The sequence below is a fragment of the Ceratotherium simum genome, chromosome 5, assembly GCF_057802395.1.
Source record: "Ceratotherium simum simum isolate JZ-2026a chromosome 5, ASM5780239v1, whole genome shotgun sequence".
Taxonomy (NCBI): domain Eukaryota; kingdom Metazoa; phylum Chordata; class Mammalia; order Perissodactyla; family Rhinocerotidae; genus Ceratotherium; species Ceratotherium simum.
Window position 1 is genome coordinate 78339733 of NC_141904.1, and position 19153 is coordinate 78358885.

Sequence of the window (19153 nt, forward strand, 5' to 3'; positions counted from 1 at the left end):
TCTGGAGAATTCACAAGATGAGGTCAAAGAAAAACCTGTAATAATATCTGGACGACAGGCCTTGATAAAAGCAATTAGCATAATTTGGAGCAGAAAGAAAGTGACTCCAGAAGAGAGATCTACAAGGGATTAAAAAAAAAAAATGAAATTGACAGAGTTTCTTTACAGGTCTGAGTATATGAATACAGTATTGAGAAGATTTTCAGATCTCTTGGAGAGTGTGGGAAGTCTTGGCAAAAGATCAAAGACTATTAAGCAATAAAAATGAACGATGCTTAACTGCAGGAAAAATAAAAGAGGGAATAACAACAAAGTGTAATCATAGTACACTGTGACTCAATAGTGAACAATATTTACATGATCATGATAATTAAAATGCTGAACATGGAATTAACAAAAGATTTGATATAACTATGTGGGGAAAATAGACCTAGAGAAAGTAGACAGCAAGAGAGCTAAAATCCTCACCCGCAATAGAAAATTTTTAATAAATATCAGTCTATATATATATATCCATCCAGGGACAGCAATGTAAGCATGTTATTTGGAAATAGAGAAGCAAGTTTTTTCTTCTAAGGTTGGGATAAGAGTAGCAGGAAATTATGGTGCTTATTCTAAACACTTGGCACTATTTAATTCTTTAAACCCTATGCTTGTTCTACTTTGATAAAGTATTAATTAAAAGTTATTTGGCAACATTACTTGTGCTTGGCTACTGTGATAGATGCTAGGAATAAAGCCTTGCCCTCAAGCAACTTTCTGAAAGTGTTGAGAAGCTTTCAAATTTCAGTAATCTTCACTTTTTGAGTAACATTTAATTTACATACTATTGAAAAATTTTACATTTTACATTATGTCACATAATGCTACGTGGTGCTGAATGAAGAACTTGGATTGAAAGCAAGACTCTCAAACTGCTTGAGTTCAAATCTTGGGTTCTATACCAGTTCTTTCTAGGTGTCTGAGCATTTATTTACTTCATTTTTTTGTGTGTGAGGAAGATAAGCCCTAAGCTAACATCCATGCTAATCCTCCTCTTTTTTTTTTTTGCTGAGGAAGACTGGCTCTGAGCTAACATCTGTTGCCAATCCTCCTCCTTTTTTTTTCCCCAAAGCCCCAGTAGATAGTTGTACGTCATAGTTACACATCCTTCTAGTTGCTGTATGTGGGATGCGGTCTCAGCATGGCCGGAGAAGCAGTGCATCGGTGCCTGCCCAGGATTCGAACCTGGGGCGCCAGTAGCGGAGTGTGCACACTTAACCGCTAAACCGCGGGGCCAGCCCTATTTACTTCTCTTTATAAGCAAATTTCAGATGATTTTACTACCTACCTGATGGATTAGTTGCCATCTCTTTTTCCTACTTCTCTGTCAGGTTAAGAAGATAATCATGTAAAGTGATGAGCATAGAACTTGGTATTTGTTAACTAATGAAGGAATGATGGTGATGATGATGATGGCAATGATGAGAGGGACAACAGTGGTGTACAACTGTGTACCAAGGAGAACATTCATTATTCCTCAAGCCTCCTCAAAAAGTAATAAAATTCCCAACCTATATAATAAGCTACGTTATCCCTTCTTCTTTCATAAAATTTTACTTGATAATATCATGTTTGTTGTCATCAAAATGAATGATAAATTAGGAAGCAATCTCCTAAAGACACAAAACGTTGGATGATCCTAATAACTGAAATTGAAGTTATTCGGGTCTATATATTTTCATCGTTTTTCTTAATTTTGACTCCATTTTTGGTTGAATTCTTTTCCCATCCAAGTCCATATTTTTGTTTGCTTTGACTTCATTTTCTAAAATATGAATCTCTATTGAAAGTCAAAGGAGGCTCCATGCAGGAACGATATGCAAAAATGTGAACCTGGGAGAAAGAAAGATGCCCCAAAAGATTGGATGGCTTGGTGAGGAGTGGCTTAGAATGAGGCAGATAAATTATCTGTTACTACCATATTTTTCACAAAACATTAGAGAACGGTGGAAGAGTTGAAAGTTAATGGCTCTTTGCCTAGTGATATTCTGTCCTTGTCATTTTTAATATGTTTTCTTGAAGGGACACCACTAGTTTAAGGCTGTGAATTCATAGGAAAAGTGCAGCTGATATTTTGGTGCTGAATCTTGTTTTTAATTACTAAAACTGGAGGGAGGTATGAGAAGCATGGAGTGGTTTTTAATTCTCTTTCCAGTTTACAGATTTTTCTTTAACAAATTAAGTTGTAATCACTCATAGAGGAGAGTCACCTTGGTGCAATAAATCAACTGAAAATAGAATTTTATCCCTCAGTCATAGTTTGAAAGAACTTAGTGTTTTTGATGTGACTACCTATATTTTGAAAGCTGTCTAGAGACATATCACAATATTAGCATGTTGTGAGCTTCTTCCAGGTCTATTTATTGTCTAAGTAGCACTTAAGAAAATTAGACATAATCTCACACTAAGCTTGCTGTGTAATCAATCTATTCAATAATTCCCTTGACCTCTATGCCTTGACCTCCATAAAGTCAGTCCATTGTTCACAGGTCTTGATACAAAGTCAGTGATTCAAAGTTACAAACAGCTGGATAAGCCTATTGCACGTAATAGAGGCATCCATTTAGGCACTTCCTTAATACTTTGACCTTGAAAAACTTCCAATTCACCAACTGTGTCAGTGGTCACTTCTTGAGTATCTGACAGCTCCTGAAATTCCTGTTTTCCCTGCTTCTCTCTGAGATAGAAAGACTTGGAATTCATTTTAAATGTATAAGTGACAATGTGATCACAATTCACCATAAAGACTAATAATATAGTATCTGTTATGAATCTTACCTTTTTTATTTTTTATTGCCCCTAATGATAACTTTCACACCATAACATGTCTCTTTTCTATTCAGGATGAAAAATAATGTAGAACTAGCAACATATATTTGGAGTTTTTGAATTCTCAGGAAATATTAAAAGTTTAATAACTTTATACCTATTGAGATTATATATATAGTTAGATATATCTAGATCATATAAAACTACTTATTTGGGAACTGACCCAAATAAACTGAACACCTTTTTTACATGGTGAAAACTGCTTTTAATAATTAATTTTCTGGCATATGCTATTGTCTGGGAGAAGGTAATAAAAGGTGAGAAAATAATTGCTATTTATTTATTTATTTATTTATTTATTTATTTAGTGAGGAAGATCAGCCCTGAGCTAACATCCATGCCAATCCTCCTCTTTTTGCTGAGGAAGACTGGCCCTGAGCTAACATCTATTGCCAATCCTCCTCCCTTTTTCCACTTTTTCTCCCCAAAGCCCCAGTAGATAGTTGTATGTCATAGTTGCACATCCTTCTAGTTGCTGTACGTGGGACGCTGCCTCAGCATGGCCTGACAAGTGGTGCATTGGTGCATGCCCAGGATCCGAACTTGGGCTGCCAGTAGCGGAGTGTGCACACTTAACCGCTAAGCCACAGGACCGGCCCCAATAATTGCTATTTTAAGCGATGTCTTCAGGATGCCAAAACATCCCATCAGTTGGGTCAAAAATTCAGTCAAACTTATTCAGAATCATGTAAACAAAGTTGGGTTACAGGATGGGCATTTTTCACCAAACGTGCCATGTATGAAGCTTGGCTTCATCTCTGCTGTTTTCTTCTTTTCTATCTTGAACTAATATACTTTTATGAATAGTAATATCTTAAATTAATTTTAACACAGAAATTTAACATGGAAATTCTTATTTCATTATCTTTACAATCTTGGAAGATAAATAAGACAAGAATTATAATTACCACCTATATTTTACCAAAGGAATTTGCTCAGTCACCCAGCTAGTAGATGGCAGGCAGAGACTTGGTAGGACTTGGAGGTATTATAACTCCAAGTAAGTGTTCTTATTAACAGAAATAGTGTCATGTATTCTATTTTTCTAATGTTGCTTGAGATATTTTAGACAAATCATCAGTATTAAGGTTGCTCGTAAACGCATCTGAAGATCAATGGAATTAAGTTGGGACAATTCTAAAATGAAAATTCAAGTGATGAAATCCCCCAGAGTTCAATTATCTGAGTTAAAGGTGTTTGAAATAATAGACCTTATTATTAATAACAGCTGGCACAATTCTCGGTTGTGTTTTTCCTCCTTCCACCACCCTTCGGTTTCTATTACAACTCCCTGCAGGGTATTATTAATAAATTAATTATTGCAAAAGCATATATAGCCTCAAGGTTCATGTACCAGTAGCCATCAGCCACAATATGCCTAGAATAGATATGCCATTTCCCTGTTGAAATACCAGTCAAGTAGAACTAAATGATCAATGTTCAGAGGACATGCAGAGGGAAGAAAAACGTATGCATATTTATTTGGAGTATTTTACTCCATAAAGCATGTTTACTGAAAAAGAATGGACTCATGCAGGAACTGCGCACAGCTGGTTGGAACCATGATGCGAAGAAATTGGGAGTTGTTTTATAAATGTATGTTCCAGTTTAGGAGCAGCTTCTCAATAACAAACTCCTTTTAATAGCGGCATCTTAGGCACCTGATCCACAGAGGGAAGTAATTAAATTTAATAGACACAATCCTCATTTTGAGGATACCCTCAATTTAAAGTAGCAGGGGAGCATAATTAAGTCTAATAGAAACCATGGCTTGAGAATGAAGATGTACTAACAAGCAAACACAGACCAAGTCTACGCAGTACCAATTACCCAGTCAACCAGGATTACAAAATGTGTTTATTTCATAATATTCAACCAAAGCAAAGCTTGAGGGTTGAGATTTGTTTATTTATTTATCTAGTTTGAATTACATTTGTAGTTGGAATTGAGTGACTATTAACCACAATATTAAGATGAACTTAAGGTTTGCACATATCCAACACAAAGTAAAGTCAAGAAGTGAAATAATTAAACAGGTATTTCTAACCAAAAGAATATATTCTGAAACATATAGATATTTGAATTAGAAAATGTGTAGCCTAAATCATCAAAATAATTGTCTATGTTCCTCTTTCTAGTCTTACACAATTGACTCATAAATATGTCTGGAATTAAAGGAAATTACTTTGATTTATAGTTAGATATAACATATTATCTGTCGCCATGTCTGTTATGGATAAAGTCAGCTTGGTGCAATGGAAAGAACCCTGGTCTGAGAGTTAAGAATTCTTGCTTTTTATCTTGTTGCTATTCATTTATGCTTCTATTTGTCAAATACACGTTGAGCCTACAATGTGCCAGTTAGCATGGAGAGAAGTGGAGGAAATAATTAAACGGACAAGATCCATTTCTTATCATTGAAGAGCATGTAAAATATTCAGAGAGAAACATGTAAGAATAATTATGGTCAAATGTATTTAATATTAGAATGGATGTTTATAAAATGTGTTGTAAGAGATAAAGGAGGGAGACATAAATACATCTGAGTCAACTGGAAAAGAGCTCATGAATGAGTCGATGTTTTTCTGTGACTCAGAGGATGACAACATGATGCCCAGAGAATGGCATTAGAGCTGGAGCAAGCAGTATGTGCAAGGGTATGAGTAAGGGCCTACGACATTTCTTTGAGATTCCAGTGTATGTGGAGGATGTGTGGTAAAATGGGAGTGGGGCTAGAAGGCTCTGGTTGTTCACAGCAAGAGGGACTTGAGATGAAAAAGAAAAAGTGAGACCAGACAGTGGGCAACCTTGTAGGATACGTTCAGGAGTTTAACTTTACCCTTTGGAAAATAATCTTTTAAGCCAAGGAGTTATGTTCTATCTATATTCTTACCTAAATTTGCGTGATCTTGTACTTTTTTCTATCTAAACAGTGTACAGTATGCTGTGTGTTGAATGAATATGAATGAGAAAATAATTGGTCACAATCTGTATTTAACTTTATGTTATAATTTTTTAGTTTATGACTTTTAGAGGATTTAAAGGATTATGACTTTAATAAATTTGTCATCCAATGGCATTCCTGGAATACTTTTATGCTCAGATAAAACACCAGAAGCATCGGGAGAGTGTAAATTGACCATGTTAAAGAAATGGCACACATATCCAGAACCAGCTCTGTCTTCAGAAACACTGGAGAAGGGTGTGGATAGTTTAAGAGAAGGCTGTCTATTGGGAAGAAATAATGTAAGAAAAAGTCAAAGAGAACTTAATCTCTGACTCAAACTCGGGCACAATCTGGCTGTGAGACCTGACATGTCACTCTATTCCTCTAAGTTTTATTCATTAAGTCTACAAATATTGTTTTAGCACCTATTGTGTTTCAGACACTAGGGCATGAAGCAATGATAGACACAGTTCTTGTCCTAATTGAGTTTTTATTTAATGGGCTAAAGTCAACAAAGATTCTTTGAGAGGAAGCAACAGAAACCAACTTGAGGTCTCACCAGCCAAAAACAACTTAATTAGAAGGGCCCAGGGTAGCTGACAGACTGGAATGGGAAGCTGGAAAACCAGGACTTGGAAAGACCACAGGCCAATGAATTCCAGACAGCTAGGTAGCAGGAATTAGGAGAAAATGGACTATGTGCTGTGTTATCACTAACAGAAAAGACAATTAATACTGGACAGGTAAAGGAAAATGTTTGTCCCCAAAGCACCTCTTACTCCTTAGGTGATTTCTAAGGCCTTTACAAGTTGTAAAAATTCTAGAAACAGATATAAGATCATGATATGGTGTTTCACCTTTTTTAGGTGTTCTTTCTTTTCTTTAATATACAACCCTGCCTTATGTGAATAGAATCTCATAAATAAAGGAAGACGGCTTTCATCTCAAAGTGAGATGAGAAAAATTTAGTGAAAACATATTTTTTTCAAAAGAAGAGGCCATGATTGTATTTAAAGTAGTTCTATAAATAAGCGTTCTGCAATCTGCGACACACTTTAGGGAAAGAGCAAGGTTCAATTCTATAGCTCATTTAAAAATATCCTTCTTGAGTTGAGATGGCCCCAGAGAGGTTTATTTTCATGCTTTTATAAACTCTCAGAAATTGTAGGTTTAACATGGGCTAGCTAAGAGATGTTTAATTACTGACTTTTGTCATTGCAGCAATGACATCGGTCCTCTAGTTAAAAAAAACCCCGACAGTGTCATCAGAACTAACCTGTAAAGATTTATTAAAACTATCTTTGGTGATCATCTCTTTTAGGAAGCATTGTTTTTAATTAGAAGCTGGCTTTGAAAGCAAGAAGAGTCAATGAAAAAAATATTAACAGACCCCCAGTTACTCTGCTCCATCTTTACAAAATTCAATTATTTCTATCCAGCACAGCATAAGAAACATTTGGCAACTGATTAAAACAATTCTTAAAGCAAATTACAACATTGTCAGAAAACAAGAAATCAGAATGTTCAAACACAAGGGCATTGCTATGTAAAATGTCTTGCAAGCGTCTTTGACAGATTAGTTCTGTCTGCTTGTTATATTAGTTTCATTAATTCGGTCCACATCAAGAAAAGAAAAAAAAAGTACTTCCACACATTTGTTATTTGAAATAAAAATCCTCAAATGAATAATATTCCCAAAGATAACCAAAGTAGCCGTGTGGGGAAATTTTATGCTTTAGTATTATCCAAGCTTACTCAGCACTATAAAAATCTATGTGCAGGTTTATAGCTGTAGAGATCCCAAAATAACTGCTTTTTTGGCAATAAAACTGCATCTATAAAATTTTAGCTACTACTAATTTGTAAATGCCATTAGACGCAGATTTTATTTATTGCTTTCTGAGCAAAGCCAAACATAACAATATGTTACTTGTAATATATTTGATGTACATTTTAAAAAGTGAACTTCTGAGATACATAGATTTGATCCATGTGTCCTAAAATATATTGTGATTTTGACTTCGATTTAAGTGTTATTTATACTTTGTTTATGGAAGATTACAGATTCTTCTTCTCTTTTAAAGCTAAGGAGAAACTCAAAGATACACGTTGTAGAAAGATGAAATTCTAGGTTAATATTGAAATAAGGTTATCCACAAGAAATCTGGCTTCTTATTAATAGATTTCCTGTCCCATATCAAAATTCAAGTGCTGGAGTCTTATACCCAGGCTTATAAGGTAAGCTAACTGACTCTATGCTTTGCACATACGCGAATGATTGTAGCCTCATGGTGCTTGTCGCCTTGTCCCTGAGACACTCAATACATTTTTTTTTTTAAATAATTTTATTTATTTATTTTTTTTTCCCCAAAGCCCCAGTAGATAGTTGCATGTTATAGCTGCACATCCTTCTAGTTGCTGTATGTGGGATGCGGCCTCAGCATGGCCGGAGAAGCGGTGCGTCGGTGCGTGCCCGGGATCCGAACCCCGGGCCGCCAGCAGCGGAGCGCGCTCACTTAACTGCTAAGCCACGGGGCCGGCCCTCAATACATTTTTGTTCAATGGAAATAAATTGCAAGTATTGGTCTTCAAATCTCTATAGGAATGTGTCTAATGGAAGTACGAACTTCTCTTGTGCGTATTTAATCAACTTACTTTCTTAATAGAATCGTTTTTAGGTGAAAATAAGCTTGAGTCTAGAGCTCTTTTCTATTAAGCATTGTGGAAGATGTTTTTTAAATTATCTGGTACGCATACTCACCTACTTTCAAATGGAAGAAATTGGTGGGTAGTTGGAAAAAAGAAAGAATTCTTAGATAAGAATATGGTTTTGATTCAGACAAATAGTTCTGAGTCTTGGTTCTACTTGAAGCTGTACGAACAAGGGCCAGCTTCCATGTAATACCCAGTTCATGAAACTAAGACTCAGTTTCCTCATCCATGTAATGGAGTTAATAAAATTTATCCCATTTAGTTGCTGTGAGGAATAAATGAGGTGATGTAAGTGAGCCATTGATTTTTTTAATTGAAATGATATTCTAATGTGCATCATCAGATGGACTGAAACTCCTTTATAACATTGTATATACATTTTGCTTCACAAGATAACCTCACAGTGTCAGATAATTGTCATGCTTCAATATAAACCACATATTGAGGGCAAAGCCACTTCAGAGTTTGAACTAAGTTGTGAAGCAACATCTACCCCAAAAACAGACAAATCGGAAAAATCCCAGCCAAATATTACAAATTTTTGTCAGCCCTCAAGAAAAGAAATTGATGCTACACCCTTGCGTAGGCGAAGATTGGAGATTTAAGGAGATGACTAAACTACCGCTAATTCTTTTGTCTGAGTTTAATTAACCCTCTGAAGTGTTTTGGCAGAATTTGGGCCTCATTCTCCCTCTACCCAAACAAACGCACCTACCAGGCTACTACAAAGGAACAACATACATGTTTTGCTCTATACAGTCAAGGGAACCAGCTAAACTTGGAGAATTAGACCCCAAACCCATAATTTGGTGTGTATGGATAATTAATCCATAATCCAATTAATTATCTCTGCATTTTATCAAATTAGTTAAAAAGTGTAGGCTCTTTACTTCTGGTAACTTTTGCTAATACTCAATGCACATACTCACTGCCTTACCTCGAACAAGGTAACAAGATTCAGCGAATAATATTTCTTGTGACCCTACTTGAAATCCCTTAGGTAAATATTGCCTCCCAGCTCCCTGTTTACTTACAAACAAAACAAAACCCAGCTTTGAAGTGTTAGTCCTTTCAGAGCACTCCCTTTTGGTGGAAATAATTAGATAATCACTGAAGAACAGGTAGCTGCTCACCTAGGAGGCAGACGAGTTTGAAAAGGCCAGTCTGTTTGTCAGCATTTCAGGAACACCATAAATGGAAGAACTGGACCTGAAAGGAGAAAGCCATTTCCTCATTTTAGAGAGGACACTAGGCCAAAACACAAACAACTAATTTAATACGATCACAGGGAGAAAGAAAGTTAAAACCAGTACGTGTTGTAGATATGTAACACATTATTGGAGAGGGGCATATATTATAAACTTTTGATGCAAAATTTAAGCGTGTGTGTGTGTGTGTGTGTGTGTGTTGTTGTTGTTTTTGTTCCCTCACTGTGTAAATCTATGACTAATACTTGCAGCAGTTTCACTTCAGCAATGTTTGGAATTTGTTGAGAAAAGCCAGGAACTATGCGTAGGGTCAGAGTGGCCGAATTCACGTCACGCTTTCACTTGGGTTAACTAGGGTAGCTGTCATAACTAAGGGTTGGAAAGTGAGGGGGAGGTTTTGACTCTAAAGTCATAAATCTCAGCAGGAGAAATAATCAAATGGGTTAGTTCTGTTTCCAGGGAATATCTGTACACGCCCTCTGCCCAGTTTCAGAGTATAATGTATCTCTCGGGTTTTCAAAGTCAGGCACAAAATCCACGGTTTAGAGCACAGGCAGTGACCCTGATCATTACTGAATAAAGTGCTTCATTCTGTGCTGTCCAGAAATATCAGAGACCATGTCTCTCTGTTTCACACAGAACTGATTCTATTTGGTTCTTCCATTTGGCTAGGCCAAACAGTAGTCCCCCCTTATTGCGGCAAGGGGCTAGGGTGTGTGGAGACTTTTGAAGACCCCCAGTGGATGCCTGAAATATCAGATAGTACCAAACCCTATATATACTGTGTTTTTCCTATACATACATACCTATGATAATATTTAATTTATAAATTAGACACAGTAAGAGATTAACAACAATAACTTCTCTTTGGCATATCCGAATTGGCAGCATCCCTATTCTTGCACTTTGGGGCTGTTATTAAGTAAAATAAGGGTTGACTTGAACATAAGGACTGCCATACCACCACGGTTGATCTGATAACCAAGACAGCTACTAAGTGACTAAGGGCGCATAGCCTATGGAGCATGCATACGCTGGACAAAGGGATGATTCACATCCTGGGCAGGACAGAGCAGGACCACAAGAGATTTCATGACACTACTCAGAACGGTACACAATTTAAAACCTTTGAATTGTTTATTTCTGGAATTTTTCATTAAATATTTTCAGACCACAGTTGACCACGGATAACTGAAACCGTGGAAAGCGAAACCTTGGATAAGGGAGGACTACTGTGGTTCTCAAGAAGGGGTGAATTTGCCGTCCTCCTCATCCCCAGGGGACATCTGGCAATGTCTGAAGACATTTTTGATCTTCACACCTGGCATCTAATGGGTGAAGACCAGGGACGCTCCTTTGACACCCAAATGTCAACAGCGTGAGGTTGAGAAATCCTGGGCCAGAATTTGAGTTCAGCACAAATTCAGATAAAAATGTAACCAAGGTCTTTGAAATAAAAACTTGATAAAGGAAAAGTATCAATGAATATACTGAAAATTTTTTTTGAGGTCACTGAGATTTTGTCATATAAAAATATGTGAACAGTTTCTACTAGATGTAGTTTCAATTCTCTTCTGACAAATGGATTTTTTCCAGGAGAAAGAAGAATCCAACTGATCTTCTCTGGGGAAAAAAAGCAACTTAGTCACTTTGCGGTAGTTCAATTGTGAATAACCTGTCATTTTCCAATCCCTAAGAAGTGCCTTGTAGCTATTTTTCTTCTTCTTTAAGAAAGTGTTGTAAAATTAAAATGGCTTTTGCCTATGCAGGTGTACCTTGCCTTAAGCAAGATCTATATAAGAAAACATAAATTTATAAAAAAAGATTAATCTGGGCCAAATGTTTGCTTTAGAATAAGAACTTATAGCTGTATAAAAGACAATGCAGGATGGGGCTGGTCCCCTGGCATAGCGGTTAAGTGCACTTGCTCCGCTGCTGGCGGCCAGGTCCGGATCCCGGGCGCGCACCGACGCACCGCTTGTCAGGCCGTGCTGTGGCGGCGTCCCATATAAAGTAGAGGAAGATGGGCATGGATGTTAGTCCTGGGCCAGACTCCCTCAGCAAAAAGAGGAGGATTGGCATGGATGTTAGCTCAGGGCTGATCTTCCTCACAAAAAAAAAAAAAAAAAAGATAATGCAGGAAAGATTCCTGTAAAAATCTGAACTGTGGTCCCTTTACATAGTGTGACTTAGTTTCCAATTTGGGAGACATACAAATATTAATTTAAAAATTAAAAAAAATTAAAATCAGTTAATCAATTTATCATTTTAATAAAACAATCCGCTTATTTTCTAACAAAAATAACTACTTATCTTCCATTGAGTAAATACAATTGTTAAAGTACAGGTTTTACTTAATCACTGTGTCTATTGAATGGGTCCCCAAGATGTGCTTTTTTTCTCTACACTGTCATTCTTACACGAAATACTGCCAAAAAAAAAAACTTTTTATTTTCTTATCAAAGTTTTTAGGGGTGTTAACCCAACTGAGCAGATTTACAAACAATGCAGCACCGTGTCAGGGATATGTTGAACATATTGCAAATCAAAAGAAAAATTAGAAAAACACCATTAAATATTAACCCAACATAAAGTCCTGGCAATTATTTTCAAAATTTCTGCAAAACTGACATTTCATTAATTTATTCATTTATCCATTCTATCATCAATTATGCATCTAGTACTTACCAGAATTTAGTGCCCATGAGAGGCATTCTAGCACCTAAGCCCTGGTTATGGTGATGCGGTTTTTAAACCAGATGAGCAAGGACCTTCCTTCCCTGAGCTTGCAGCAGAGGGATAAAAAGGAAGAGCGGCACTCAGTCTGCTGAGTGGGGAGACGATGGAGAACAGGACCAGAAAACTGCACAGAAGCAATGACGACTAACTTTGTCCAAGGGGGAGAGGGTCAGGACAGCCTCCAAGAGAAAATCACATATGAAAACAACCTTTGAAGACCTCCAAGAAAAAAACAGAATGACAAAGGAGCAGACAACTTCCCCTGGAGTGTCCATGGAAACTTGAAGTCCACTTCATGTTATGATACATTTCACTTATTATACCATTATTGTAATAAACTCATTTGGAGACTTATGGGGGAAGCAGTCATTCATAAGAGAACCCAGAAGCCAGACTAGAATACATACAAGAATACTTTTTTAAATAACCGTTATGTAAAACTCTGTCAATAATATAATCTGCAGAATGGATTTTAGCCATTTTCTACTAATGGAATCTATCTTTTGACTAAGGTCTAGATTCAAATGATAAGTCCATAGTCTACCAACCGCACAGCCTTGAAGAACTCATCAGTCCATTCTCAGTCTCAGTTTTGTCATTCTTAAAAAGGACATAATAATATCTACCTTTAGAATTTTGTTCTGATAATTTAAAATTAGGTATCTATAATTTCTAGCGCATAGTAGGTATACACAAAGTGGTAGTTTAATTGTTCCCTTACCTATAAGATATTGGTCATCACATCTGAAAAGCAGCTTTCAGAAAAATTTACTATTTTAAGATAAATGATAAATATATGTATATATAACACATATTCTCTGTGAAAGCATTATAAAATGACTTCTTATTTTTGTGAAAGGAAAAGAATTTTAAATGACAGCTTGAGAATATGGACTGCAAACTTGAATGAGTTTTTTTTTTTTTTTTGTAAGGAAGACCAGCCCTGAGCTAACATCTGATGCCAATCCTCCTCTTTTTTGCTGAGGAAGATTGGTCCTGGGCTAACATCCTTGCCCAGCTTTCTCTAGTTTATATGGGATGCTGCCACAATATGGCTTGACAAGCGAGGCGTCAGTGCGCGCCCAGGATCCGAACCTGCCAACCCCGGGCCACCGAAGCGGAGTGCGTGCACTTAACCGCTGTGCCACCAGGCTGGCCCCCTGAATGAGATTTTTGTTGTTATAGTATAGAAATATAAAACTTTAATAGAAAATTGTTAAACATTCCAAAAATGAAAGATGAGTAATGAGCAAAGATTAATGTGATATTTACATGGCATTAGGTGACGTGGAAAAGAATCAATTCATACTTAAATTATAAGGTCTTGCAATAGGCCAAATAGCGGGCTCTCAGAAATGTCCATGTTCTAATCCTCAGAACCTGTCAATATGTTAGCTTGTGTGACCTTTCTGACGTGGTTAGGTAAAGAATCTTTTTTTGTGTGTGTGTGAGGAAGATTGGCCCTGAGCTAACATCTGCCAATCATCCTCTTTTTTTGTTGAGGAAGACTGGCCCTGGGCTAACATCCGTGCCCATCTTCCTCCACTTTATATGGGACACCGCCACATCATGGTTTGACAAGCGGTGCGTCGGTGCGTGCCCAGGATCCGAACCGGCGAACCCCGGGCCGCTGCAGCAGAATGTGCGCACTTAACCACTTGCACCACCGGGCCGGCCGCAAGGCAAAGAATCTTGAGATGGGGAGATTATCCTCGATTATCTGGGTGAACCCAACGTAATCCATCACAAGGGTCCGTATAGGAGGGAAACAGGGAGACCAGAGTTGGTAGTAGGAGGTGGGACTACGGAGACAAGAAGCTGGAGTAGTGTAAGGCAAAGGCCAACAGCCAAAGAATGCAGGCAGCTAAAAAAGGCAAGGAAATGGATTCTCCCTCAAAGCTTCCAGAAGGAATGCAGCCTTGCCAACACCTTGATTTTGGGATTCTGACCTCCAAAACTATAGAGTAAGAAATTCATGTTACTTTAAACCATTGAGTTTGTGGCAATTTGTTACAACAGCAATAGAAAACTAATATAGGTCTAAATATACCCAGGTTTTGAGAAAATCACGTGAAGGAAGAAGACTGAAAATGACTGATACGGTAACTGAGTTAAACAATCAAAGAATGTTAAAAGCCACAATGTATTACATATTTATATTTTTCATCGCAAAAGTAATGCAGTTACTTTTTTACACATGCAGAATGACTATATAATTTTCAAACTGTTTTCAATTCATTTTACAGCAGTATGAAATGAGAGGAGAGTAATGTGTATACAAATACTCTGAGACATTTGTAATACAATATGGAAACATCATAGAGATACTTTATTCCTCAATTAGAAGCTTATTTGTCCTTTTGTTTATGGGTAAAGTCTTTCTTTCTCGTCAAAATTTCGGCTCATATAGAAGTTAACTCTTCATTCTGTATGCTTGTTTGTTATTTGGAATTAACTGTAGATGTTAATGCCTTTATGGTTAGCTTGGTAAGTAAGCTTAAAGCCTCAATTTGTTTTCCATATCATAGTAAATTTGATTTCGCTGTAGACCAACTTCTCTTTGTGTTTGTTTATTTCTCTACTAATGTAATTTGTCTTACGCTGCTCACCAGGAATCAGTGTCTATCTCATTGTGTATGATTAGACAAAGAAGATCTGTTAGAATTTCCCAAAACTTATATCATTGTCTCCCTATGGTTAAGAATGTTGTCTTGTTTGATCCAACTACATGGAAATGAGGCTTGTGGTTGACATGGTACCTCAAAAGGAAACAATGAATGACAACAGAGGTTGGGAGAAGGGAAAAACAACGGCTGGAAAATCTCCATCTTATTCAATGCCCAGAAGGCCGATTGCTTTGGGAAGGAAATAAATTTGTGGTGGCTTAGGGGAAATCAGTCTGTGGACCATACTGCTTTAGGGAAATTTTGTTGCATTTTTAACTCCCTGACCTGCGTCGCTGCAATCAAACAAAATTTTATTCTTTTCACTTGTGCTCCAGATGGAAGAAAATGTAAACAGCTGCCCAAGTGGTGATGGAGCCTTTTCTTCCACATTCTTGCATGTCATTAGGTTGGAGATTTACTTTTTCAGCAAACTGAAACCTCTAAAACCTAGTAATCAAATTCTCCCCCTCTCCCTCACTTTGTATTCCAACTATCATCAATTGCTTACTTTCAGAAATAGTTTTCCAAAGATGAAGCTATGATGAGTATGCATGGTCATTATCATATTTACTCTTGTCAGTACCATATAGCATTATGTTGTTTACAATAATTAGCTGCTGGAAGCAATCCTGTAAACACAACAATGTGACAGTCTGCATATAGAAAAGCAAGTTACTGTGAAGGGAGAGAACGGGTACAGGCTAGTTTGGCTACTATGCTGTGGCTATTGGTTATGAACGCAATGTCAAAGTCCAAAAGAAACCACTCACTCACTACTTTTCAAGATGATGAATATATGTGAAAGAAACAAAGATGTGGGGGAATTTGGAAGTTTTAATAAAACTATTGGGAGATGGGTCTTTTTTTTTAAGTTGTTAAGCTAATTATATTCACTTAAGAAGCAATACAATGAAATTGCATAATTAATGTATTTAACTTACACAAATTTAATTTTATGCACAAGATATGCCCCTATTTCCTTATTCATATTAAATATGCAGTAGATGTGATAACACCAAAAACAACCAATGCAAACTATCAAAACCTATAGAAAGTATGTACAAAGGTTGTTTCCGAGTTTCCCGACCATTGGAAAGAATTAAATGCATTAAGTGATCTTCAAGTAGGTAGTGATAAAACATCACTATCCTTGAGGAAGAAATTGAAGAATAAGTGAGGAGCATAAAGAATGACTGACAGTGGCTATAGAGGAGAGAGAGACAGAATTCGAAAGGGCTTTGAATAGATTGTTAGGAGAAACCTGATTGCCTCTGAGGAGGCTGTCAGTGAGAGCTTATAGAAAAAGGAAGAAAATTTGGAAGTGAAAGAAAGAGAATCATTGTTATGTCCTGGCAGAAAGTTTAGCAATACTACTTGTGATAAAGTAGCAAGTAGAAAATGTACCTAATGAAATAGATAATTTATCTAAGGATATTTCTAAGCAGGATATAGAAGATGCCCCTTGGCTTCCAGCTGCTTATAATAAAATGCTAAAGAAGAGGATAAGCTAAATGAGGACGTGTTAAATAAAGCAGATCCAAGACTTGCTGGATTCATAAATAAAACTCTCTCTCTTCCCAGCATCTCCAGGATTCTCAGATTAAGAAAGTGTTTCAAGTAAAGTCATATCCTTCTTAAAGTCATATCTTTCTTCCCCGAATATATAAAGCAGTGCCTTAGAACTGTTCAGTGAGACAAAAAACTCTTTATGGATTTTAAGGCATGTTATATTTTAAAAAATTTTTTTTAAAAATAAGTTTCAAATTTAATAAAACATAAGGATGACTTTTACTATCCTAAGCAATATTTTTACAATGTCCAGTAATGAGTTGACTAATAATTTTCTCTTCATGCAATATACTATTGGGTTTATTACAGCATGCTTGAGTCAGTGTCAATTTTATGACCATGTTAAAGCTAAACTCATATTCCTAGAGTGCAAATATTAATATGCTTTCTCAAATAAATAGTACCCTATTTATTAAATCTAAGATGCCACTGATTGACACATTATTTTTCGTAAAGCTAAAAAAAGACAAATTGCTGCCAAATCAACTATGATACAACACTCTGTTTTGTTTTGTTTTGTTTTGTTTTGTTTTTGGTGAGGAAGATTAGCCCTGAGCTAACATCTGTTGCCAATCCCCCTCTTTTTGCTCATGAAGATTGGCCCTGGGCTAACATCCGTGCCCATCTTCCTCTACTTTATGTGTGGGACGCCTGCCACAGCATGGCTTGATAAGTGGCAGGTAGGTCTGCACCTGGGACCCGAACCTGCAAACCCTGGGCCGCTGAAGAGGAGCACGTGAACTTAATCACTATGCCACTGGGCTGGCCCCCAACACTCTCTTATTGTTTCATTGTGTCGTCTTCTCACTAAAATCTTATACTTATTAATAGTTTTTTGTGTGTATGTGAGGAAGATCAGCCCTGAGCTAACACCCATGCCAATCTTCCTCTTTTTGCTGAAGAAGACTGGCCCTGGGCTAACATCTGTGTCTATCTTTCTCCATTTTACATGGGACGCCGCCACAGCATGGCCTGACAAGCGGTGCCTCGGTGCGCGCCCAGGATCCGAACCCAGGCCGCCAGCAGTGGAGTGCGCACACTTAACCGTTACGCCACAGGGCCAGCCCCATACAATCTTATACTTATTAAATAAGATAATTTAGGTTTTTTAGACAATTAAAAACTAAACTCTTGTGTGTATATAAAAAGGGAAACAACTTTGAAAACAGTTAAGGTACTTCCAAAATGTCTTACCATTAAAAATACAATACTTTTGAATCACTTTTGAACTCGAGTTGTTGACGTCAGTGGTTTTCTACACCGTTTGTCTTCTGTACCACCCAAGGCACTGGAGGCGCAATTTTCTTGAAAGATTACTTCACTGTCATCTCCAAGATTCTCTTTTAAGCTCTGGTACTGGTTCTGCAAGTTTTACTGCTTTCCTGACTTTACCAGATGATAACAATTGAAGGTTTTTAGACAATATCTGGAACTCACAGTCCTTCTCCAGTGATTCTCAAGTGGTTTAACAATTTACATGTTAAAGGGTTTCTGGAATCCAATGATGCCACCAAAAAAAATTACAAAATTTGCATGTGTGCAAGCAACTACCTCATAAATGCTGTCTGGCCAATAGAAATTTTAAGATGTTTCTGATTGTGGCGCATCTCTATTTTAGAGATGTTAAATTGTGAAAAATATGCATACTAGAATCAATAAAATATGGTATTACTGGTAAAATTGTATCTCAATTATCAGTGCATATTGTTCTAGACCCAGAATAATTTAATCAGCACATTTTGGTTTCTTGATGGATCCAACAGTGACATCCAGTAGGATATAGGTGAATTACATTTTTCCCCCTACCCAAAGGCCATGTCAAAGTCATATTAGAGCCTTTCTAAATTAAAGAATTCGACCCTGCCTACCTAGAGTGAAGGAATTGAATGAGAATCACAAACCAAACTAGTTGGCTGGTTACTTCCATTGCCTAAGCCCTAAATAACATGAATGAAAACTTATACTGTGCCAGCACTTCACACATCAACACAGCTCTGAAAAGCTCTCTATTTAGTGTGAGGAAATGAATAAAATTTTTATAAGTATCTGGGCTCTGCAAGTTGAATCTGATGGTATCAAGCAAGTCTAATAATTGTTGGGGTGGGATATCATCCAGAGGTTTCTAAGATTCTTGTAAGCTCATTTGCTTATCTATAGTTCCAAATTTCCTGAAGAATAAACACAAGAGCTACCGCTGAATGGTAGGTCCCTATGCATTCGCGATGACCACAAACATGTCCTGTAACCACGGAAACTTGGCCAAATCCAGCTAATTACTCTGGTTTCAAACCAAGTGCACTGTTTCAAAAAACAAGTGCTCTAGAATTATGAGAGCCAACCATTTTCTTTAAAAAATTTGGCTAATATTAGGGTATGAAAGTAGTTTTCTTGCTAAGCGATTCATAATGTAGTTCTACTGACAGCTCACTATTTATAAAATA

The 19153-nt window shown here is 36.9% G+C and overlaps 1 protein-coding gene across 6 annotated transcripts in view; it reads right to left on the reverse strand.

The window, feature by feature from the left end:
* Positions 1-19153, reverse strand: part of LOC147917096 (uncharacterized) — a 67075-nt gene that overhangs the window by 30215 nt on the left and 17707 nt on the right. For 4 of the 6 annotated variants that reach the window (XR_015552261.1, XM_087431378.1, XM_087431380.1 and 1 more), the window contains exon 2: positions 9664-9739. The exons of the other annotated variants lie outside the window; for them this stretch is intronic. Coding sequence is in view for 3 of the 4 variants with exons in the window: in XM_087431378.1 (XP_087287504.1) it covers positions 9710-9739 (30 nt within the window). In the remaining variant the exon portion in view is untranslated. The remainder of the gene's footprint in view (positions 1-9663; positions 9740-19153) is intronic. 6 annotated transcript variants of the gene reach the window in all.